The sequence below is a fragment of the Podarcis tiliguerta genome (assembly GCF_965153285.1).
Source record: "Podarcis tiliguerta genome assembly, chromosome: 2".
In the NCBI taxonomy this organism is placed as follows: domain Eukaryota; kingdom Metazoa; phylum Chordata; class Lepidosauria; order Squamata; family Lacertidae; genus Podarcis; species Podarcis tiliguerta.
In genome coordinates, this window is record NC_139535.1 from 244,298 (window position 1) to 267,945 (window position 23,648).

A 23,648-nucleotide genomic window follows, 5' to 3' on the forward strand; every position below is an offset into this window, starting at 1 on the left:
AGGCCTGGTGGAACAACTCTGTCTTGCAGGCTCTGCGGAAAGATGTCAGGTCCCGCAGGGCCCTAGTCCCTTGTGACAGAGCGTTCCACCAGATTGGAGCCGCAGCAGAGAAAGCCCTGGCTCTAGTTGAGGCCAGCCTAACCTCTCTGAGGCCTGGGACCTTCAGGATGTTTTTATTTGACGAGCGTAGGTTTCTCTGTGGGGCATACCAGGAGAGGCGGTCCCGTAGGTACGAGGGTCCTAGGCCGTATAGGGCTTTAAAGGTTAAAACCAGCACCTTAAACCTGATCCTGTACTCCACCGGGAGCCAGTGCAGCTGGTATAGCACCTGATGAATGTGATCTCGCAGTGAAGACCCTGTAAGGAGTCTCGCTGCAGCATTCTGCACCCTCTGGAGTTTCTGGGTCAGTCTCAAGGGCAGCCCCACGTAGAGCGAGTTACAATAATCCAGTCTGGAGGTGACCGTCGCATGGATCACAGTGGCTAGGTCAGGGCGAGAGAGGTAAGGAGCCAACTGCTTAGCTTGGCGGAAATGAAAAAATGCCGCCTTTGTTCATGAATACTTGTGATAGATGAAGAACTAAAAATAGTTAGATGTGGGGCCTCTCTATAGTTTTCACTGTCTTTGTTGGCTGGTATTAACTGACATATTGTTTGGCTTTTATCTGGAATGGATTTTGTTCTGGCTCAATCCTGGAATCCACTCCATCTCCAAGGTCAGTCATCTCTTTGGTCAATCAAATGCAAACAGAAGCAAAAACAACAAGCCTGAGAGAATGTTCCTTGTTTTTAAAAGCAAATAAAAAGTTATTCCAAAAAGAAAAAGACAACACACAGAGGCCCCATCTGCATTCAAACTGCAAAGCAGGATCAGTGAGTTGTCTGACATTGGCAGGGCATTCAGATCACAGAACTGGTTTTAGACATTTAGAGCGGTGGTGACTGGGGAGCTGTGACCTATTCCTAGCTCAAATTGCCTGCAGATGACAAAGGAGCAGGCAGGGAGGTGGGGGAGCCCGAAAAAGGTGCTCCCCTTCTCCATCTCCCTCCGCCTGCCTGCCTCCTCCCACCCCCAAGCTGAGCAAGCCCCAATTCCTCTACGGCTCCATCCCTCCATGTCACCATCTCCCCTCCCCTGGGACTCACCAGATATCTCAGAGGTCCCTGGGAGGGAGTGCTCAGAGGTTGAGAGGAGGGATGCAGGAGACAGCCGGACCAGGTCAACCGTCCATCTTCCCCCTTCCATCCTTGCTAGCTTTGCAGGATCCGTCTCTTTCATCCTTCCTGAGGAGTCAAGGAGCCAAAAGAAGCTGCAGGGTCCTGGGAGAGAGGAAGAAGCAAGGGAGCCTCAGAGGCCCTGCAGGGATTTTCTGGCTGGAGGGGAAGCCTCCCAAGATGTTGGGGGCCCCACCCACAGCAAAATCCCTGCTTTATCTCATTTCTGGCCAGAGAGCTTTCCCTCTTCACCCTCCATCCATCCATGTTCCCATCTCCCCTCCCCTGGGACTCACCAGATCTCTCGGAGGTTCTTGGGAAGGAGCGCTCAGAAGTTGTGGGGAGGGATGCAGGAGACAACCTGACCAGGTCAACCGTCCATCTTCCCCCTTCCATCCTCACTAGGTTTGCAGGATCTGTCCCTTTCATCCTTCCTGAGGAGTCAAGGAGCCAAAAGAAGCTGCAGGGTCCTGGGAGAGAGGAAGAAGCAAAGGGAGCCTCAGAGGCCCTGCAGGGATTTCCTGCCCTAGATATTCTCCTGCCCCTGGAGAAGCACAAATGGGGCAGCCCCTTCCCAACAAAAGCCCCATTTCTATACCTCTCCAGTGGTATAGAGTTGGATGTGGTCAAAAATGAGATGGCAAGAATAAATATTAACATCCTAGGCATCAGTGAACTAAAATGGATAGGGATGGGCAAATTCAGTTCAGAAGACCATCATATCTACTACTGTGGGCAAGAATCCCGTAAAAGAAATGGAGTGGCCCTCATAGTCAAGAAAAGAGTGGCAAAAGCTGTACTGGGATGCAATCTCAAAAATGATAAAATGATCTCGATACGAATCCAAGGCAGACCTACAAGAAATTGAATACAGATTTCCAAAGAATAGCAAGGAGAGACAAGAGGGCCTTCTTAAACGAGCAATGCAAAGAAATAGAGGAAAACAATAGAATGGGGGGGGAAATTGGAGATATGAAAGGAACATTTTGTACAAAGATTACCATAATAAAGGACCAAAGTGGTAAGGACCTAACAGAAGCAGAAGACATCAAGAAGAGGGGGCAAGAATACACAGAGAAGAAGAAGAAGAAGAAGAAGAAGAAGAAGAAGAAGAAGAAGAAGAGGAGGAGGAGTTTGGATTTGATATCCCGCTTTATCACTACCCAAAGGAGTCTCAAAGCAGCTCACAATCTCCTTTCCCCTCCTCCCCCACAACAAACACTCTGTGAGGTGAGTGGGGCTGAGAGCCTTCAGAGAAGCGTGACTGGCCCAAGGTCACCCAGCAGCTGCATGTGGAGGAGCGGAGACGCAAACCCGGTTCACCAGATTACGAGACTACCGCTCTTAACCACTACACCACACTGGCTCTCCAGAGGAATTATACCAGCAAGATGGAGGGCACAAGGAGAAGGGGACGACAGAGGACGAGATGGTGGGACAGTGTTCTTGAAGCTACCAGCATGAGTCTGACCAAACTGCGGGAGGAAATAAAACACAACCTAAGAGGGTGGATCCAGTATCACCAAATAAATGAGGTCTTCAAAGCTGACAAGAAAAAGGGTTTTGCAATTTCAGTATTGGATAAAGAATTACTACAAAACAAAACAAAAGTAATTTGTAAAATGTATGGAATCTTATTAGAGTGTGAGGATATGGATGAACAAGTAAAGGCAAATGATCAAATTGGCTATGTATTTAGGGAAACCTATTTAAGTAACATCATGGGGAAAATTATGGAAGGAGAGTTGGAATTTTACGGCTTGTGAGGCAATAACAGAAAATTTGATAAAGATGTTTTAAATAAGGAAATATTTCTTTACGCCACAGTGGCAGTGAGAACATTTATTGCCCATTAATTGCCAAAAATTGGAAAAAAAGAAATAATTATGACAAAAAAAGCTCTCTTTGGAGGAGGGTCCCTGGCACTCGGGGAGAGACCATAAATCTTGTTACTACTCCGGGTCAACGCTATCTTTCCCCTTAATTCCTCATGACGTTTCCTAATACCAGTTATACCATATGCCTTATACCATTTCCTAAAATTCTATGATCATCCCTGCTGTGTTTATTTAATGGAAATTGAGACTGGTTTCCTAGGTGAAGCTTTTTCCACATTCTAAACAGTCCCCTGTAGGAAATATTTCACGGAAAATTAGAATGAAGCCAGACAAATGTAGAAAGGGAAAAAGAAAATTAGACAGGATGTACCTCCACGTCCCTAAGATCTCTGAAGCCTACATGGAAGAAGGCCTGGGCAGCTCAGAGCAGCCTCATCCTGGTTGGAAAAGGCAGTACTGGTGGAAGAATATTCCCAGACGGAACAGGCGATACATCTCCTATGGAGAGTTGTGGGTGTGTTAACATCTCAGATGCTGCGGGTGGCGGTATTGGGCTCCCTCAAAATAGAGGAGGTTTGTCCTTCAGAGATCTGTATGGAATTTCAAAACTGATCTTATGATCCAGCAGGGAGCCTTACCAGAGAGGCCACGATCCCAGGATTCTCCTCCTTGACTTCCTTCTGCAGAGCTCTCTGGTCAGGATCCAGCAAAGCCCAGTCCTCCTCTGTGAAAGGAACAGCTACGTCTTCAAAGCACACTGGACCCTAAGAGAAAAAGGGAGCACAAAGATGATCTTTTTCTACACATTGCTGTTCTTTTCTGTAACAATTTTGTTGTGTATTTAAATGATGGGTACAGTGGTACCTCGGGTTACAGATGCTTCAGGTTACAGACTCCACTAACCCAGACATAGTACCTTGGGTTAAGAACTTTGCTTCAGGATTAGAACAGAAATCACACGGTGGTGGTAGCGGAGGCCCCATTTTCTAAAGTGGTACCTCAGGTTAAGAACAGTTTCAGGGTAAAAATGGACCTCCAGAATAAATTAAGTTCTTAACCCGAGGTACCACTGTATTAATCTTTGTGTAAGCAGGGGAATTCTCATAATAATAATTTTTTTATCTATATGGTACTCATCTTCAGGTAAATCTTTGCAAGCATTCCCAGATGGAAGGACCTCCTCTCCCTTCATCTGGTGGGGAGGACCCTCCCCATGCCCTCAAGCCAACTTCAAGGGGCACCAGGAGGGGGAGGGGAGGGAATGTTGGCTGGTTGGCATCCGTCTGTCTTGGGAGACCATGGAAGAGTGTGTCTTTGGGAGTGAGATCCAGTTCTTGGAAGGTAAGAGCGCCAGCCGTGGGTGTGGAGAGCGACAGGGGAGAGACGTGTGTTGTTGCATCTGGGACAGAGGAAGTGGTCCAGTTGTGCTGCTGCAGATGCAGACGGGCTTTTCTTCTCCCTGTGCTCCCCCCACGTGGGAATGTTCCCGTCTGGCTGCAGCCTCTGTGCACAAATGGGACATTTCCCTCCCTCTGAAGGGGGTTTATTTCCTTGACCCCAAGCCCCCTCCCCCCAAAGGAAGGCAGCATCTGGATCCCAAGGAAGAGCAGAGCTGCAGACCTCGTGCGAACTGGACCCTCCCTGGCTTGGCGGAGAGGACAAAGGAGGACCCTCTGCTCCCTGACTTGGGGGTCTCCCCCCCCAGGCATGATCTGAACAGGGTCCCCCACACCCCCTCCCTGCCCCCCTTCTCCCCATTGCACCCTCAGGGGGAGGAGAGAGGAGACTCACCGAGTCCAGGAGGGGCACCAAGGAAGCTTTTGCACAGGAGAAGAAAGCAGGCTCCTCTCTGCCTGCAGGAAGGGAGGGGGAGGGGCTTCTGCTCTGGAGGACCTTGCCCCTCCCCCTTCACTTCCTGTCCTCTCTAGGAATCCAGCTCTGCTCCTTTTAACCCTTGCAAAGCCGAGCGCACCGAGCCCGGCCCCCTCTGGATTTTCTTGCTTCTGCGCCTGCGCCCTAGGATCTGCCCCCTTCCCTCCCTCGGCCCCAAGGAGCCCACATCCAACCAGACTAACTGCAAGGGAGACGGGGGGGGGGTCCATGGGGGGGGGGTTACCTCGGCTCTCCCCCAACATCGAGGCTCCTGGGTCCCAAGGAAAGGCTGGGAGGGAGAAGAGGCGAAGGGCTGCCTAGTGGCGGGAGGTGCCTTGGGCTCAGAAATGGCTCCCTCAAGACCCCCCCCCAAAACACACCCTCCAGCTCAGCGGGGGGAGGGAGGAGGGAGGGGGGCTTCCCAGCCGGGAGACCGACCCCCCCCCCGCGAAAACCACCTTCCCCCCACCAGGAAAACAGGGAGACGAGGAAGTGTCCCAGGCCAGGAAGGAAAGGCACTCGCGATCCTGGGGGGAGGCCCAAATCAGATTTACTGTCATCAGCTTCCAGGAGACCCACGTACAAAGGAGCCGTGGAAAAGGGTTAACCAATAAAGCAGCTCTGGGCCAATCATTTATACCTTCAGATCAATTGAAAAAAGAGGCACTTTATGCCAGCCCCAAACTAGACCTAGCAAAGCGGATCTTAGACGTCGCAAATGGAAAGAAACGGGACTTTCCTGCGAGGGATGCAGGCCGAGGCGAAGGGAGTTTTCCTCCCGCCTTTCCAAAGAGGCCTGAAGAGAAATCCGGAGACTGAGGAGGAGAAATCCGCCCCGGGAAAGCGCCGCCTGGTCTGGCGGGAATCCTGGGCGCCTGAAACTGAGGCGAGGCTCCGATCTGGAAGGGCGGCCGTTGGGAAAAGGCGGGAAAAGGCGCTGAGGGGAGGGGCTGCTCCTCTCTCGCCCCTCAGAGACGCGACGGGGGGACCCTCTTGGGGGGGGAGCGGAAAGGGGGGGGCAGGCCGGTCTCTCTCTCTCTCCCTCACAACCCCAGTGCATTCCTCTCAGGGTGGAAGGTGTGGGAGAAAAGAGAGGACCCTGCCTGCCTTCCAAGGCTGAGGTTTGGACAGACACCCAAAAGAAGGGGGGGGGGCCGTCGGAGAATGGCTGATCTTGACAACTTGAGTTGTGGAGAATAATCCCTCAGAGGCTCCTTGCTAGCTTTTCAACTAGGTGAAGAACGTGTTAGAAGTCGATTGTGAGCCTGGAAAGAGGGAGAGATTTACAGTTGAGAGGAGACTTGAGATAATGTTATGGAAATTAGGGGGGGGGCACATCTTTAAAGTTAAATGTTACAAATATTACACCTGAATGTGTCCTTTCAACTTGACAGCCCTCGTCTGCCCCCCAAATGGGCCAAGACCTCTGTTCCTCTCCTTTAGGCGGTAGTTCAACAGAAGTCACTCCCACTCCAGATCCCTGCAGGCCTCAGAGGGCCACTGGAGCCCAGTGGGGGGACTCTGGGGAACTGGCTGAACTGGGGTCCTCCAAGTGAGGGCCGTCCAGAAAGGGCTCCTGGGACCCCGAGGGGCCAGAAGGGGAGTCTCCAGCCTGGCCTTTCCCCTATTCCTGCAGGTGGAGCCCTTCTCCTAGCGCTGACTCCTGGGGGGACTGTGGTAGGAATTTTGAGGTCTTAGATATACGTACATAGATCAGCACAGGAAGACCGACCTGAAGCCATTTTGATTCCTAAACTGAGCAAATGTTTTCTCTGCAAGGTCAAAGTGGAAAAGCCTCCCCATTGTCTTTTCCTTCACAAATCCTGTCTTAAGGGTGTTTGAATAGGGGGTGAGCCTGTGACCTGGCCCAGGAACTAAGTATTTATCACTACAAAAGACTGGCCAGGCTCCCCAGGCAATCCAATCAAGTAACCTGCCAGACAGGAGATAAACAACAACAGGAGAAAAACAATATTCAAATGTTCTGTTTAGACCGCCTTTTTTGTGATGGAGGTGTGATGTATCTGAGGGGTGGTCTTAGGTTACACCCCTTCTGTGATATATGTATGATGTTCCAGGGGGTGGTCTTGATCTTGTTGTTGTTTAGTCGTTTAGTCGTGTCCGCCTCTTCGTGACCCCCTGGACCAGAGCACGCCAGGCACTCCTGTCTTCCACTGCCTCCCGCAGTTTGGTCAAACTCATGTTCATAGCTTCGAGAACACTGTCCCACCATCTCGTCCTCTGTCGTCCCCTTCTCCTTGTGCCCTCCATCTTTCCCAACATCAGGGTCTTTTCCAAGGAGTCTTCTCTTCTCATGAGGTGGCCAAAGTCTTGGAGCCTCAGCTTCAGGATCTGTCCTTCCAGTGAGCACTCAGGGCTGATTTCCTTGAGAATGGAGAGGTTTGATCTTCTTGCAGTCCATGGGACTCTCTAGAATCTCTTCCAGCACCATAATTCAAAAGCGTCAATTCTTCGGCGATCAGCCTTCTTGATGGTCCAGCTCTCACTTCCATACATCACTACTGGGAAAACCATGGCTTTAACTATATGGACCTTTGTTGGCAAGGTGATGTCTCTGCTTTTTAAGGTCTTGATCTACAGGGTGGCCATTTCAAAAGTTTTTATAAGGTCTTGCACACCATTGTTCTGGGTCTTTCCTCTCTCCTGCGAGTGAGGGGAACACCCTGCTGCAACAGTACAATAAAGGCCAAGCCTACAGGCTGCTGATTTGCTCCAATTTACTCTGGTTGGTGTCTTTACTTTTTGTCCAAGGGAGCCCTCGGATTTTTCCGTTAACAAAGTGAAGCTGCGGAGGAGGCCCAGGAGGCGGTCCAAGGAGCTCCTCCTTCCACAACAGCCCTGCCAGGCTGGCTCTGGCATGTCACCCCCTTTCCAGCAGGCGAAGCTGCAGGGGCCACTCACTTCCTGGCCCTCCCAAAATGGAGGAAGCTTTTGACCCTTGATGAACCTGAGGAGCCTTGAGGGGGGCAGAGAGGGGCCGCTCGCCCCTTCCCAGACTTTTCCTCCAACCATTTATTACTACTGTTTATCAAACTTGGCCACCCTCACCTCTCCTGCAGCCCTGGAAGGAAAAAACAGACCCACAGCATGCAGTTCTTTTCAAGACATGTTTATTCTCCAAGTTGGCTCTGCCCCACGGGGCTTACAGTCTACAGCAGAATCTACACAGAATGGGGAGGGGGCCCGAGTTCTGGGCTCTGGGGGGAGGGAAGGGGGGGCAGGTCCTAGTCCGTATTGAGAGAGAGGGCCGAGCTGCTCTGCCTGGCCATCTCTGCAGGGACGTTGCGGGGAAATGGGCTCCTTTTGCACCCAGGTCTCTAGAGGGGATAAACTTGGGTCTGGACTGTACCACTTCAGGTCCCCCGGAGGGGGAGGTAAAGGGACACCTGATGACCCACATTCTGTAAGTGGAGGATCCCTGATTGATTTATTTTGGGGTGGGAGGCATATGCCAATCTTGCTCAAGTCAGTCTCCCCTCCTCCAAAAAGGTTCTCTCCCACAATCCCAAAGACAACACAGGCCCCCGTCAAGAGTCTCCCAGAGCATGTGCAGAGTCTGCGGCCCAGGACCTTAGGGTTGCTTTTGATGCAATTCCTGCCTTGCGGGGGGTTGGACTAGATGACCCTCAGGGACCCTCCCAATTCTACACTTCTATAATTTCACAGCACGGAAGTGAGGAGGGGCAGGGACTGTCAGAAAGGGGGGCTTTTGCTAAGCACAGATCTGGCCCCCTCCTTAAAATCACAGCTGTGAATCTGCAGGATGTGAAGCCAAGCAGACCCCTGACCCCAAAAAGGAAGGGGAAGGGGGCTTCCAACAAGGGATCGGGGGGGCAAGACTGGGCAGCGAAAGAGGAGGGACCCAGGAGTCCGGGGGCCTACGATCCACTTCACCCTTTCAACGGGATCCGGAGACAGGCAAAAAACCAAGCCGGGAGCTGGGTTGCCCAAAGTCCGTTACTGCAGAAAGAAGAGAAATCCGTGAGATTTTGACCCAATTTGGAGAGGAAACATTAGCTGGCTGGGGGTTGCAATTGCAGGAATTGCTCCACAACAACCCTGCGAAGTAGGCAGACTGGATCCTTCCCCCCGGCCTCCCTGCGAGCTTCATCATGGCCAGGGACTGGGGATTCGAACCCAGATCTCTCTGCCAGGGCCTAGTCTGGCCCTCTCACCACTGCACGGCACTGCCTCTCAGTGAGTGGCATAGAGATGTATTTTTTTAAAAGAATAGAAAAATGAGGAATCGAGAGAACTTCGTGATCTTGGGAGCATCTTGGACACTGACCTCGGATTTGGGCTTCTCCGATTTGGGTTTTTCTTCAGAAGCTGAAAAGGAGGAAAATGAAGCAGGGAAAGGTTAATGACGAGAAAACCCAGGGAAATGGACAGGAATACTTGAAAGCATGCAGAAAGCTAAAACGGAAATCAACATTTCTGAGCCGCTGGGCAGGGATGTTTTTAGCAGGCGACCAAAGAGAGTCCGGCCAAGGCGCCTGCTTGGTATCAAGAGGCAGGGAGTTATAAAGAATCTTGGAGCCAGGAGGGACCCTGAGGGTCATCTAGTCCAACCCCCCGCAAGGCAGGAACCTTGAACCCACAACCCTGAAATGAAGAGTCTCAGGCTCTCCCAGCTGAGCTTCTTGTACTGGCAACTGTGGGAAAGGGGAGTCAATTGGCCAGTGCCAGTTCCGCCATTCAAAGGCGTCAGGTGGTGGTGGAGAGGTTTCTCAACTTTTTTTATTGTCAATATTGCCATGGTCTTAATAGATTCTGAATTATCTCCGCCAGGGAAAATATTTCTATTTTTCATTATAATAATTAGACTTGAGGGAGGCTGGGTTATTGGTTTGTTTTGGTTCTCATTTTTATTATGTGCGTTGTATTTTCGTCATGCATTTTTATGCCGCAAACTGCCCTGAGATCCACGAAATAGGGGTGCTGTGCACAGTTATAGAATCCTAGAATTGTAGAATCAGAAGGGACCCCAGGAATCTCAGCTAAAGTATCCCCTAAAATATTGACCAAATGATAAAATAGGACCATATTGATAACAAAAATAAGAGTACAGAAGGGGTGGGTGGAAACAACCTTACCCCATCGGAAGAAGGACCGCAAGACCCCCAGGAGCACAATGGCGACCAGGAACAAGCCGATGGCGTCCTCCAGGGAGGGGCCCAGGGACCCTGGGGAGGGGGGAGAAGGGGCAGAGGCAGAAGGGGGGCGTCAGCGAGGGAGAAGAGGGGCAACGTCAGACCCCCACCCTGCCTTGGCACCCATTGCAGGTCCCAAAGCTGCACCTTCGCCCCACCCACCATATCCTCCACCCCATGCCCGACTTGATCAGTGCCAATTCACAGAATCCTACTTGGGAGGGTACCCCAGTGGTCATCTAGCCCAACCCCCTTCAAGGGAGGAATCCAGCTAAATCACGCAGGACGGACCCCCCCCAACCTCCGCCAGTCAGGAATCGCATCCGCAGCCAGTCTTCTGGGCCTTGCTACCCAGCCCCCAGGAGACCCCCCCGGCACAGACCCCCAAGTGCAGACCCCCACCTGCCACATGGAGCACGACCGCCTTCTTGACCCCCGCCTCGCCCAGCCCGGCGTGGCCCACGTGGCAGACGTAGGAGACCCCGTGGTCCTCGGACGGGACGGGCAGCAGGCGGGTGAAGCTGGTGAAGCTGAAGGTGCCGTCAGGAGCCTGGCGGTGCCCCGAGTCCCCGATGTCCAGGAAGGCGTCCTGGGGGGCGCCGGACCCCCTCCGCTTCCAGCTGACCGAGGCACCCAGAGGGAAGAAGCCGGAGACCTCGCAGGCCAGCTGGGGCCGGGTGCCGGGGGAGACCGAGAGTGTCGTGGGGCGCAGCGTCACCTGGGGGGGCTCTGCAGGGCGAGAGGGGGAGAGGGAGTGAGCAGAGCGCCCCCTGCTGACAACCAGGAGTGCTGCAGGCTCCCAGCTGCCAGGAGGGGAGAGGGGGGCTGTTGGATTCGAATCCTGAGGAACACAGGGTCCCCGTTGGCTTGATCAAGTGGCCAGACGCTTCTTAAGGAGCCTCCCAGTCCAGGGGCAGTCTCTCTGGATCGCTTGGTTCTGAGAGGCCTAGAATTGCAGAAGTGGAAGGGACCTGCAAGGGTCATCTAGACCAACCCCTGCCAGGCAGGGATCTCAGGGCAATTTGGCCATTGCGAGGTTTAAGCACTCTCCCTATGTTCTTTTGGTGCCTCCAGGCCCAGGAGCAGTCTATCTGGATGCCTAGGTCCTGGCCGGCATTTGGACTGTGAGAATACAAGATGCTGGCTCCATGGGGGTCCCTTTGGGCAGTGGACCTCCCTCCGCCCTCCCTGCGAGGGAGACCCCCTGGTTGCTCACTCACCCACCACCTTGAACTCGAGCGCCTGCTGGGCGTGCAGGTGGGGCAGGTAGACGGTGCAGATGTAGGTGCCCTCGTGGCGGACGGCCACACTCCGCAGGCGCAGGGAGGCGCCACCGCCCTCAGCATCCAGCAGCAGCTCGGCCCCCTCCTCGGCCACCGACACCCCCCGCGAGGCTCCGTCAAAGGCCAGCACCACCTTCCCGGCCCCCCGGAACTGATGGCGCCACTCCACCGAGAAGGCCGAGGCCGGCGCCGAGAAGCCGCAGTGCAGGACCGCCGGGCGCCCGAGGCGGGACTCCAGGCGCGGCGTCCGCGTGAAGACCGACAGCACCGCTGCGCAAGGAGGGAGGAGGGCGAGGTGAGCGATCCCCAGCGGTCATCTAGACCAACCCCCCGCGCAAGGGAGGAATCCCAGAAGGGAAAAACAACAAACCCAGGGCCGTGTTGAGCAGATGCGGCGCCAGGCTGCAAATGTCCGCCCAACACCCCCAAATTACCACCGATAGTGTTGGGGTGGCTGTAGCTGTGCACTGCCAGCCATTGTGGGGGGCGCAACTCTCCCCCATGCCAATGCAGGAGAGCGATCCCCCGAGAGGCCAGCGCCCTGGCGCGACGCATCACTAAGCCCTATGGGAAAGATGGCTCTGAATGAACCCACAATCTCTTCGATTTATTCATTTAATTTCGTGATTCTCAAATTTGGGGGGGACCCCCATAAACGCTCTCCCTTTCAGCCAGTGCCCTAAAAGAGGCATGGTTTGGAACAACTGTTTGCACGACCCAGTAAGACGAAAGCAAGATTTGAAACAGCAACAATTAGTTGCCAAATGACTCAAAATCCACTTCAAACTACTCCAAGTAGTTCAACCCAGCAGGTGCATTTGATCCAGGGATTTCCGCTTTCCAATTGGCCCACGGTGCCCCCCACCCCCCATGAGGGTGTAACCAATGACTTTGGGCACTCCTAATTTAATAACTGCATTTCTGCCCCGCCTTCTCCTCCTCCCCTTCGCCTGCCATTCCTCCACGCTGACTCTGATGGCAGGCCTGTCTGATAAGCTGGTCCCTCTCTCCCAGGCTGCTGGCGCAGGGCTCTAACCGCTAGGCCGCGCTGCTCCCCTTCCGCTCGCCAGGTGGTACCTGCGGTGGTGGTGACGCTGCTGATGCCATCCTGCTGCTTCCAAGGCGGGGCCTCCTCGGTGTGCAGGACGCTGCTGACCCCGAACTCGGCGTCGGGGGCCTGGATGCTGGCGATGAGCCACTTGCCCCTCTCCAGGGCGCGGGGGCAGCCCCCTCCGCCCGCCAGCCCCTCCGCCCAGGCGACGTGGGACTCTTGCGGCGCGTAAGCGTTGATCTCACAGGAGGATTCAGCCTCGCTGGCATCCGGACTCAGCCAGGGCGGGGGGGTGGCCGAGGCCTGACCGCCCCACAGGGCCCCAGAGGGGTCTGCAGGGGGGACAAAGCGGGGGGAGGTGAACCAGTGTCTGGGGGGGGGGAATGATGAGCCTTGTCTCTCCACTGCCGGACCCCCCAACCTACATCGCAGGGGGTTGGAGTGGATGACCTTTGGGGTTCCCAACTCCACCGTTCTGGGTCAAACCAAAAGAAGCTTTGAACCTCTGAAAAGTGGAAATGTTGAGGTTGGAAACCAATTTGAAGTAGATCCAGAATAAGCATAACTAGATTAAATTAATCACAACAATAGGACTCCTGAGTTCTTGAGATGATTTCTTTTGTCCATTCACTGTATTTATTTTTCCCAATGGGAACTATAAAATGGTGATTTTCTGGAGTCAAAATGAGAGTAACCCTGAACAATTTTTAGAAAAAAAGCACTGTACCTACATACCAGGGAAGCATGTATGGAACTGTAGTTGTTTGCATATCTAGTGATATATTGTAATATACCTTCCCCCCTTTTTATTTCTTTGTTCTCTATTCACTTTTTATTTCCCTTTTTATTATTCAAATATTCTCAATTTAAATTGTGTGGTTGAACCCGGAGCCAGGCCTCTTGGCCCTCATCATAACTTCGCTTTATTCCTCTCTGTGGGTCTCAGTCAAAGTCCGCTGGGGGCTCCCCTGGGCCTCGTGGGGCTCTGGCACAGTTATTGCAAATGAGTTTAAGCCCTAAGAGTTTAAAATGGATTAACATGGATAATAGATATAGAAATAAGGAAGCTGCCAAAGGCCAACCATGTTTGGGCCTGTGATGGACAGCAGAGCCAGGCCAGTCAGCGGATTTCGTCCTTCAGAAATCCCCCCTGGGGGGGCTGGAGCCTCGCTCTGATTGGCTGCCAAGCCAGCGGGGGGCGGAGCCAGGCCTTTTGGCGGGAAAATGCAAGGCGCCTTTTCTGAGGGAGGGTCTGAGGGGAAACCTTGGAGGGGAAGGTGGGAGGAGAGGAAGAGGAGTCAGGCGGGAGTTCAAGGGGAGAAGCTGGGGGGAGGGAAGGGAGACCTGACAGCCTCCAGGTTGAAGCAAAAAGTCGACTTCTGCCTGAAAGAACCCGTCTCCGGACACCACCTTTTCCTCGGTAAATAGAACTTTTCTTCTTTGTTCCGCTTCTGCCCTGGACTCTAAATCCCCAAGTTTCCCCTCCCACAAGAGAGGCTGTGGTCACTGTCAGAAATTCACCGAATTGGTGTAATGTGAGGCAGATCCGCTAGATTTAATTGGGGGTCGTTAGCAGGGACATAATGCGTCTTTATGAATTGGAGGCTTGAGGGGGGATCTGCTACAGGGCCGTTATACAATGATCATAAAGAGTTGTAGAGTTGGAATGCATTTATACCAAATATAGTGGGTTAAGAATCAACATCTATGTTTTGGGATAATAATATCACCTAGACATTAGAGAAGTATATATGGCATTGGCATTCTTAACTCTTATAGTGATATAGTGTATTATTATTATTATTATTATTATTATTTTATTTTTATTATTTAGTGTTATTCAATCACACTGATGTTTTAAAAAGAAAAAATGTTTAAAAATAAAAAAGGAAACAACTGTAGGTTGGACCCCGAGGGACATCTAGTCTCACCCCCTGCAATGCAGGAATCGTAGCTCAAGAATCCCCGACATTTGGCCTTCCAGCCTCTGTTTGGAAAACCCCCAAGGAAAGCAACTCTGTCCCTGGTGGTTTAAAAACGGAGATTGGGGAAGAAGTGTTTGCCGACACTGAAGATCCAGAGAATCATTTTAAGTTTCCCAGCCTCAGTTGTGGCGCCTGTGAAATGGGTATATCACAGTGGGTGGGGGGGGGGTGCGTAATAATTAACTCATGCCCAGGTTGGGAAATGCTGCATCAGCCCCACAGCGAAATGGGTGAAGTTTCCCAGCCTCAGTTGTGGCACCTGTGAAATGGGTATATCACAGTGGGTGGGGGGTGCGTAATAATTAACTCATGCCCAGGTTGGGAAATGCTGCGTCAGCCCCACAGCGAATTGGGTGAAGTTTCCCAGCCTCAGTTGTGGCACCTGTGAAATGGGTCTGCCAGTGAGGCTGAACTCAGAGGTGCTTCAAGTCCCTCCAGGTGAATGAGAAGCAGGGATGGGACCCATGGGACAGGCTGTTCTTATGCTCAGGGTGGGGGTGTCATATCGGGGGTCTCCATACCCAGGACCTGGAAGGCCAGGCCGGCCTCCACCTCCGGGGGCAACTCGGACTCCAGGGCAGCTTCTTCCAGGCGTCTCCCGGGTGGGGGCAGGAACAAGATGGCGGGGCGCTGCTTGGGGGCGCTGGACATGCCTGAGCCTCCGCCCCCAGCCTCCTCCAGGAACCAGCAGCCCAGCTTGGCCAGCGGAGGCGAGGATCTGCCGAAGGACGCTCCTGCGAGGAGAGGAAGAAGAAGGGGTGGACTAGATGGCCCTGGGGGCCCCCAAAGCAGCAGCAGCAAGGGGACCCCTCCCCCTAGCCCAATCTGGGTAGACTGCCTCTGGGCCTGGAGGCTCCACCGGAAGAGCCATGCTGGATCCGGACCAGGGCCCCCCCCCGCCCGAGCCCAGCCTAGAGCAAGGTAGACTGGCTCTGTCCAGGGAGGCTCCACTGGGACGCAAGCGAAGATGGCAGAAGCAGCGGGGCAACAAGGGCCGGATTCGGGACTCTGCCAGGAAACGGAAAGCGAAAGCGGAGGGACTCTCCCGGGCCAACTCCCCCGCCCCCGCTTTGCGACACCCGAGAAGTTTCCCGCGCCAGCCCCTTCCTCCCCCTGCAAGGGAAGAAGCTGCACCCGCCGAGTTTCTGCCTTGCAGGGGGAGGAAATCCGACCACGGGGACGACGGACGCCTCCTCCTCCACCCCCCCCCGGAGGGAACCCAGGCGTCCGGCCCCGAGCGCTCCTCCTCCCGCACCCTGCGAGGGGGGAACCCAGGCGTCCGGCCCCGGGCTCTCCTCCTCCCGCGCCCTGCGAGGGGGGAACCCAGGCGTCCGGCCTCGCCCTACCCAGCAGCAGCATTAGCAGCAGCGGGAGCCCCTTGGCGCGGAGCAGGTCGGGTTGGGCAGCCATGAGGCTCCGCAGGGAGAGAGCAAGGAGAGGCGGCGAGCGGCGATGGCGGAGGCTCCGTCCGCGCTTCCCCTTTCGATTTCGGAGCCCCGGAAGGAGGGCGGGGCAGAAGGGAGGCGGGGAAGGGGACCCCTCTCCCAGCCCCCCGAAAGGCACCCTAAGGGGTCTCCGCGGCAGATGCTGATTCTGGCACGGCCGGAGAAGGGACGAGATGCCCCTCAGGGGCCTCGAAAGTGGAAACAGCAGAAAACCAGCTGTCCCCCCCCCCCCCGGATTGGGGAAGGAGGCGGGAGGCAGAGCGGCGAGCTGGGGGCGCCCCATCTGAGATGTGTCCCTCTGGAAGATCACTTTGTCTGGTGGGACCCAGTTCTCCAGCTGGGGAGTGGGCGGATTCTTTTTCATGGAATAGATTCACAGAAGGGACCCCGAGGGTCATCCAGCCCAACCCCCTGCAATGCAGGAATCTTTGGCCTCACGTGGGGCTCGAAGCCACGACCCGGAGATCGAGAGTCTCCTGCATTACCAACGGAGTCATTTCCTCCAAAGGGACTGGTGTCTCTCTCAGCTACCCTCCTAATATTGCAACAGACTTTTAGTCGGCTACTGAGCAGGTGAAATATAATAATAATAATAATAATAATAATAATAATAATAATAATAATACATTATTTATACCCCGCCCGCACATCTGGGGGCAGGGCACGAGGCTGCTGTCTTGATGGCCTCTGAGCCCAGAATCACAGAGAACTCTGCACATGCCCTGGACCATCCGGATTCTGGGAGGGAGGGAGAGCGGCCAGCTGGCCGTGCTCAGCTTGCGAAGGGTTAAATCGAACAGAGCTGGAGTCAGAGAGAGGACAGGAAGCAGAGACAGCAGGCGGCAGGTCATAGAATCATAGAATCATAGAGTTGGAAGAGACCACAAGGGCCATCGAGTCCAACCCCCTGCCAAGCAGGAAACACCATCAGAGCACTCCTGACATATGGTTGTCAAGCCTCTGCTTAAAGACCTCCAAAGAAGGAGACTCCACCACACTCCTTGGCAGCAAATTCCACTGTCAAACAGCTCTTACTGTCAGGAAGTTCTTCCTAATGTTTAGGTGGAATCTTCTTTCTTGTAGTTTGGATCCATTGCTCCGTGTCCGCTTCTCTGGAGCAGCAGAAAACAACCTTTCTCCCTCCTCCATGTGACATCCTTTTGTATATTTGAACATGGCTATCATATCACCCCTTAACCTCCTCTTCTCCAGGCTAAACATGCCCAGCTCCCTTAGCCGTTCCTCATAAGGCAACGTTTCCAGGCCTTTGACCATTTTGGTTGCCCTCCTCTGGACACGTTCCAGTTTGTCAGTGTCCTTCTTGAACTGTGGTGCCCAGAACTGGACACAGTACTCCAGGTGAGGTCTGACCAGAGCAGAATACAGTGGCACTATTACTTCCCTTGATCTAGATGCTATACTCCTATTGATGCAGCCCAGAATTGCATTGGCTTTTTTAGCTGCCGCGTCACACTGTTGGCTCATGTCAAGTTTGCGGTCAACCAAGACTCCTAGATCCTTTTCACATGTACTGCTCTCAAGCCAGGTGTCACCCATCTTGTATTTGTGCCTCTCATTTTTTTAGCCCAAGTGCAATACTTTACATTTCTCCCTGTTAAAATTCATCTTGTTTGTTTTTGCCCAGTTCTCTAATCTGTCAAGGTCGTTTTGAAGTGTGATCCTGTCCTCTGGGGTGTTAGCCACCCCTCCCAGTTTGGTGTCATCTGCAAATTTGATCAGGATGCCCTTGAGTCCATCCTCCAAGTCGTTGATAAAGATGTTGAATAAGACCGGGCCCAAGACAGAACCCTGTGGCACCCCACTAGTCACTCTTCTCCAGGATGAAGAGGAACCATTGATGAGCACCCTTTGGGTCCGGTCAGTCAGCCAGTTACAAATCCACTGAGGGGTAGCATAGTCAAGACCACATTTTACCAGCTTCTTTACAAGAATATCATGGGGCACCTTGTCAAATGCCTTGCTGAAATCAAGGTAGACTACATCCACTGCGTTCCCTTCATCTACCAGGCTTGGAATTCTGTCAAAAAACGAGATCAGGTTAGTCTGGCATGACTTATTTTTCAGAAATCCATGCTGACTATTGGTGATCACAGCATTCCTTTCTAGGTGCTCACAGACTGTTTGCTTGATGATCTGCTCCAGAATCTTCCCTGGTATTGATGTCAGACTGACTGGGCGGTAATTATTTGGGTCCTCTCTTTTCCCCTTTTTGAAAATAGGGACAACATTTGCCCTCCTCCAGTCTGCCGGGACTTCGCCTGTTCTCCAGGAATTCTCAAAGATGACTGCCAGTGGTTCTGAGATCACATCTGCCAGTTCTTTTAATACTCTTGGAGGTCCTCCAGAGCAGAGTCCCCTCCCTCCGCGTCCTTCCGGCCTCTCTTGTCTCCTCCCCGTGCTGCCTCGGTTTCCCTCCTGGGAAGAGTCTGGTGGGTCTCCTTTCTCTCTCCCCCCTTGGGGTGCCTGGGGGAGAAGGGGGTCCCAGGGCTGCAGGGGGAGACCCCCAAGTCTGGGAGCAGAGGGTCCTGCTGCCCCCTGGAAATGGGGGAGCCTCTCTGGGCTGGGCCAGGCCTGGAGCTCCTCCGGGGAGTGAGAGGCTGAGCTGCTGCCCTGGGCTTGCCAGGCTGCCCTCCATGAGGCAATGCGGGGGGGGAGGGGGCTCTGGGGGGGCAGGTCAGCAAACCTTTCTCTCTCGGACCCCTGGAGGGGTGCCCTGTCTCCGGGGACCAAGGAGCAGGCGGGTTTGTGCTGGGCAGGCAAGCAGAGCCATGGGGTGCTTCCTAGTTTGGGGGCTGCTCACCCCCCTTGCTGGACAAAGACTGGACCCCATCCCTGAGGGCGTCTCTCGGCTGGCAAGAAAGACCCCTCTGGAGAGCAGACCAGACTCCGCTCCATCAAGCCTTCCTGCCTTGCAGCGGGTGGGACTAGATGACCCTTCTTCTGACCCCCCCATCGCTTCTCTTGCTGACTCCCCTGCAAGACTGTCTCCCTCTCAGAGTCTGGGCCCCCATGGAGCCTCTCCCCTTCACCCCCCTCCCTGGCTCCAATACTTCCCTGCTGGTCCCCTCTGGGATTATGGGAATACGGTTTCCCACAATACATTTCCAGAAGCATCATAGATCTGTCACAGAAAATGTGTGGTCTCAGGTAGAACCTGAGCTCCAGGCTTGGTCCCGTCCATCAAATATAGTACAGTGGGACCTCAGGTTAAGTACTTAATTCATGCCAGAGGTCCGTTCTTAACCTGAAAGTGTTCTTAACCTGAGGTACCACTTTAGCTAATGGGGCCTCCCGCTGCCGCGATTTCTGTTCTCATCCTGAAGCAAAGTTCTTAACCCAAGGTACTGTTTCTGGGTTAGCGGAGTGTGTAACCAGTGTGGTGTAGTGGTTAAGAGCGGTAGTCACGTAATCTGGGTAACCGGGTTCGCGTCTCCGCTCCTCCACATGCAGCTGCTGGGTGACCTTGGGCCAGTCACAGCCTCTCAGCCCCACTCACCTCACAGAGTGTTTGTTGTGGGGGAGGAAGGGAAAGGAGAATGTTAGCCGCTTTGAGACTCCTGAAAGGGAGTGAAAGGCGGGATATCAAATCCAAACTCTTCTTCTTCTTCTAACCTGAAGCGTATGTAACCCGAGGTACCACTGTATTTCACACATATTCCATCACAGTGCAAAGGAAAGCATGGACAGTTCCCGGTGTTACGATATAGAAACAATGCTGCTGGGAGCTGCTTGCTCGAAAACATCACATGATGTTGGGACTGTCCGTGGGAAACAGAGGGCACCGGAATTAGCTCAGAGTGTAATATGAGCTGTACAGGAAGTGTTTGTTCTCTCGACTGCTGGAGTTTGAAGAGAGCAGTCATGTTTTTTGTAACGCTGCAAAGACAGAAATATAGGCATGTAAATACGTTTCTGTCTATCTCTTTCCCCTGCCGGGGGGGGCAGGAAAGAGGGGGGGGTGTTCTTCTCACGCTGAGAAGGATCGCCTATCGCGACCTCTGCCTGGATCTTGCCGGGAAAGCAGACCGGGAGGTCAACAGGAGACCAAGCCAGGTGCCTGGGAGAGTTGCCAGTTTCTCCTGATAAAGGCTTGATTTCCAACACCCGGTTCCCTGAGTCAAGTCAAATACACCCCTTGGTCTTGTCTGGACTTCATCGCACTATGGGGTTCGTGGGCATTATGATTGAGACGGTTATCTGTCTGCCACTTTGGGGGCAGGATCTCACCCGTCATGACTCCTTGGAAAGGCCCTGTTCATCTCTGGATTATGGTGGGCTCACTCACCCCTCCCATTATGCCTCACTTCCCTGGGTCCGAAATGCTATTGGAACTGAGAAGATTGAAACAATGATGTGACTTCTTATGAATTCCTAAAGTTTAACAATATGTAGCTGCTGTTAGGATATTTCCGTTCCACCTTAAAAGGGAGCAGGCTTTGTGAGTCACAGAGTCTGCGCATTTCCTGTTGACAGGAAGTTTATGTTGTGTCTTTGCTTTCGTTTCTCTTTCTCTGCCGGAACACTGAAACAGGCAGTCATGTTTTTCTTTGTTCTGATCAACGCAGAAATAAACTTGTAAATAATGCTCTCCTGAGTGCATCTTTCGCTGTGTGCTTTATCTGCTGATAGAGCGTGCACAGCTCTGGAATGTGGCAAGCTATTTCTAGAGCTCGTGTCGCTAATTGCTGATACTGCGTGTCTACGGGAGATCAATGGACGTCCGGAGACGACGTGGAGTCATGATGGACTTTGTCTCCCTGGCAGTATCCCAACAACAGGTTTCGGGCCCAGATTCACGGCACTTACAGGAGAGTATGACTGCGAAAGAGACTGTGAAGGTATGTGGGGGGAAAGCGAAAGTGAGGCTTTTCGTTGCCGCGGCAAAGTCTCTGAACTCCGGCAGCTTAATTGGTCTGGGAGCCGTGCCAAAGGCTTCGTGATTTATGCACTGCTGAGATAAGAAGCCTCTGAAGTGAAAAGGGCTCAAGGCTCAAGTGAAGAGCTGGAATGGAGTGCCCAAAGCTAAATCGGCACAATTATGAGACCTGGGCTGTGTGGTGTGAGAGTTTACTACGACAGTTTGGAGTGTGGCATACTGTGTGTGAAGCCCCTCCAGCCCCTGTGACAGATGATTGGAGGGCACAGGATTCAAGAGCCATGGGGATAATTTTGCTCTCAGTAGCTCCTGAAGAGTTAATCACCCTGGCTGGCAAGGCCAGTGCCCGTGAGATGTGGAATGCTTTGAAGGTAGCTCATCTGCCAGTCGTCCCAGCCCAGAGTTTGACTGCGTCGGAGGTCCTGGCTGTTTCCCGGAATGCAAGTGAATGCAGGGATGCCGAGGGCACCGGTTGCAAGCTGCAGGGGGAGCTGACTGTGATGTCATCCCAGGCAGCATTCCAGCCTCCAGGGGGAGCCAAGGAGTCGGCAGCTGAGAGCTCTGTTTCTCATGAGAACCAGGGTCATCGCCTTTGCAGAGGCCGGAAGGCCAGAGGTAAACAGAGACAGATGCCTGCAGATGGCCAGAAGCAGAAGGGGGTGAAGAGCCCATGCCAGTGGAAGAACAAGGCTTTGTTTGCTGGCACTGCTTCTCCAAAGGCTAAAGGCAAGTCTGATGGCCAGGAGCAGGGGGGCAAGCAGCAAAAGCCCACACCGGTGGAAAACAAGGTTTTGCTTGCCAGAAAAGCTGCTCCAAAGGCCAAGGCCAGATTTGTTGTCAATTCTGGTGCCACCCGCCATCTGGCAAAAAATAAGCATCTGTTTATCTCCTTCACACCTCAAGATGGTGAGATCCACCTGGCTGACGGAAAGACGTTGAGGATCGCAGGAGAAGGGACTGTGAGACTGGCAAGTCTGCACACTACCATCAAAGATGTACTTTATGTTCCATGACATGAATACTGTGTTTTTGTACGGGATTTTGGGGGAGGAGCTGTATATGCTTCCACCTGATGGAATGCAGATACAGAAGGGAATGGTCTGTAAACTGCGGAAATCCTTATATGGTCTCAAGCAGAGTGCCAGGTGTTGGAACACAAAACTCACTGAGACGTTGCTTTCTCTAGGTTTTCACCAGGGCAAGGCTGATCCGTGTGTGTTTGTCAAGGAGGAGGGGCAAAACAAACTGTATTGTTTATGTTTTGTTGATGATCTTCTGATGTTTTGGAAGAATCAGGCTTTGTACCAAAGCACCCTAGCTCAGCTGAAGGAGCACTTTGACATGAAGGATCTTGGTGAGGTATCCAACTATCTTTCTCTGCAGGTGGAGAGGGACCGAGCAGGTAATTTTCTGGTACACCAAACACAGAAAATTGCTGATGTATTAAGCAGGTTGAATTTGGTTGATGCAAACCCAGCAGACACACCGATGGTGACAGGTTACCAGGTAGATAGTACTGCTGAAGCGTTTTCTGACACTACGCTGTACAGATGCATTCTAGGCAAGTTGAATTTCATTGCTAGATGCTCAAGACCGGACATAGCTGTAAGCACTAACCTACTTAGCAGACATGCTAATAATCCTACTGTTCAGGATTGGAAAGCTCTGAAGCGCATAGCCCGCTATTTGAAAGGGACTTTGCACTACAGGCTGAGGTTCACCAGTCAGAAGACTGGAGGTCTTGAAATCTTTGCAGATGCTAGTTTTGGAAGTGACACCACAGATGGTACAAGCACTTCTGGAGTATGCTACATGTACAACCACTGTCTGAGTGGCTGTGCAGGAAGCAGACGACAGTAAGCCTAAGTTCCTGTGAAGCAGAACTCAATGCTCTGTCATTTTCACTCATGGATTGTGAATGGTTGATGCAACTGTTTAAGGACATCAGAGTTTCTGTGAAATGTCCTGTACAAGTGTATCAAGACAATAGATCCTGTTTGGCATTGCTGAACTCAGAGAGTTGCAAGCAAAGAACCAAGTACTTGCAGATTAAGTTACATCGTGCAAGAGAGTGTATTCAGAAAGGACTTATTCAGGTGTCCTACATGCCAGGAAATGAAATCCCTGCTGATCTGTTGTTGAAGGTTGTTAACAGAGAACAACTTAAGGTTTATGTACAAAGGTTGCAATTGGGTTGAACCACAGGTACTACAGGTTACACGGAAAGGGGGAGGATGTTTGGATATTTCCGTTCCACCTTAAAAGGGAGCATAGAATCATAGAGTTGGAAGAGACCACAAGGGCCATCGAGTCCAACCCCCTGCCAAGCAGGAAACATCATCAGAGCACTCCTGACATATGGTTGTCAAGCCTCTGCTTAAAGACCTCCAAAGAAGGAGACTCCACCACACTCCTTGGCAGCAAATTCCACTGTCGAACAGCTCTTACTGTCAGGAAGTTCCTCCTAATTTTTAGGTGGAATCTTCTTTCTTGTAGTTTGGATCCATTGCTCCGTGTCCGCTTCTCTGGAGCAGCAGAAAACAACCTTTCTCCCTCCTCTATGTGACATCCTTTTATATATTTGAACATGGCTATCATATCACCCCTTAACCTCCTCTTCTCCAGGCTAAACATGCCCAGCTCCCTTAGCCGTTCCTCATAAGGCATCGTTTCCAGGCCTTTGACCATTTTGGTTGCCCTCCTCTGGACACGTTCCAGTTTGTCAGTGTCCTTCTTGAACTGTGGTGCCCAGAACTGGACGCAGTACTCCAGGTGAGGTTTGACCAGAGCAGAATACAGTGGCACTATTACTTCCCTTGATCTAGATGCTATACTCCTATTGATGCAGCCCAGAATTGCATTGGCTTTTTTAGCTGCCGTGTCACACT

General features: G+C 52.7%; 4 protein-coding genes across 16 annotated transcripts in view; 2 read left to right on the top strand and 2 right to left on the bottom strand.

Annotated features, from left to right (window-relative positions):
- The window catches only part of LOC310670180 (uncharacterized protein), a 99,386-nt gene that overhangs the window by 36,818 nt on the left and 38,920 nt on the right, over positions 1–23,648 (bottom strand). For 3 of the 10 annotated variants that reach the window (XM_083424995.1, XM_083425003.1, XM_083424999.1), the window contains 3 exons: positions 3,692–3,817; positions 1,512–1,685; positions 1,147–1,320 (listed from right to left, as the gene is read on the bottom strand). In XM_083424995.1, the coding sequence (XP_083281121.1) occupies positions 1,147–1,320; positions 1,512–1,644 (307 nt within the window). In that variant the 5' untranslated portion in view covers positions 1,645–1,685; positions 3,692–3,817. The other 7 variants (XM_083425006.1, XM_083424998.1, XM_083425002.1 and 4 more) reach the window with 6 other exon arrangements.
- The window catches only part of LOC310670133 (uncharacterized protein), a 140,995-nt gene that overhangs the window by 19,873 nt on the left and 97,474 nt on the right, over positions 1–23,648 (top strand). The window contains exon 1 of one of the 4 annotated variants that reach the window (XM_083424830.1): positions 18,233–18,250. The exons of the other annotated variants lie outside the window; for them this stretch is intronic. The gene's annotated coding sequence lies outside the window, so the exon portion shown is untranslated. Of the gene's footprint in view, positions 1–18,232; positions 18,251–23,648 lie in introns of those variants that run through there. 4 annotated transcript variants of the gene reach the window in all.
- Positions 8,040–15,917, bottom strand: TAPBP (TAP binding protein). Its single transcript, XM_083425608.1, has 8 exons — positions 15,765–15,917; positions 14,940–15,152; positions 12,460–12,765; positions 11,320–11,652; positions 10,502–10,828; positions 10,043–10,132; positions 9,235–9,275; positions 8,040–8,906 (listed from the first exon to the last, which is right to left on the bottom strand). Exons 1-8 carry the CDS (start codon positions 15,826–15,828, stop codon positions 8,904–8,906), a joined length of 1,377 nt encoding a protein of 458 aa, XP_083281734.1. The 5' UTR covers positions 15,829–15,917; the 3' UTR covers positions 8,040–8,903.
- LOC310670420 (uncharacterized protein) overlaps positions 13,836–23,648 on the top strand; it is a gene marked incomplete at its 3' end in the record, with an annotated part of 164,634 nt that continues 154,821 nt past the window's right edge. The window contains exon 1 of the mRNA XM_083425763.1: positions 13,836–13,853. The remainder of the gene's footprint in view (positions 13,854–23,648) is intronic.

Coding starts and splice junctions, on each gene's coding strand:
- TAPBP (XM_083425608.1), bottom strand. CDS start 15,828: ATGGCTGCCCAACCCGACCTGCTCCGCGCCAAGGGGCTCCCGCTGCTG. Junction 12,766..14,939: donor CCTGGCCTTCCAGGTCCTGG/GTATGGAGACCC, acceptor TCCCCCCTGCAG/ACCCCTCTGGGGCCCTGTGG. Junction 10,829..11,319: donor GCTCGAGTTCAAGGTGGTGG/GTGAGTGAGCAA, acceptor CTCGCCCTGCAG/AGCCCCCCCAGGTGACGCTG.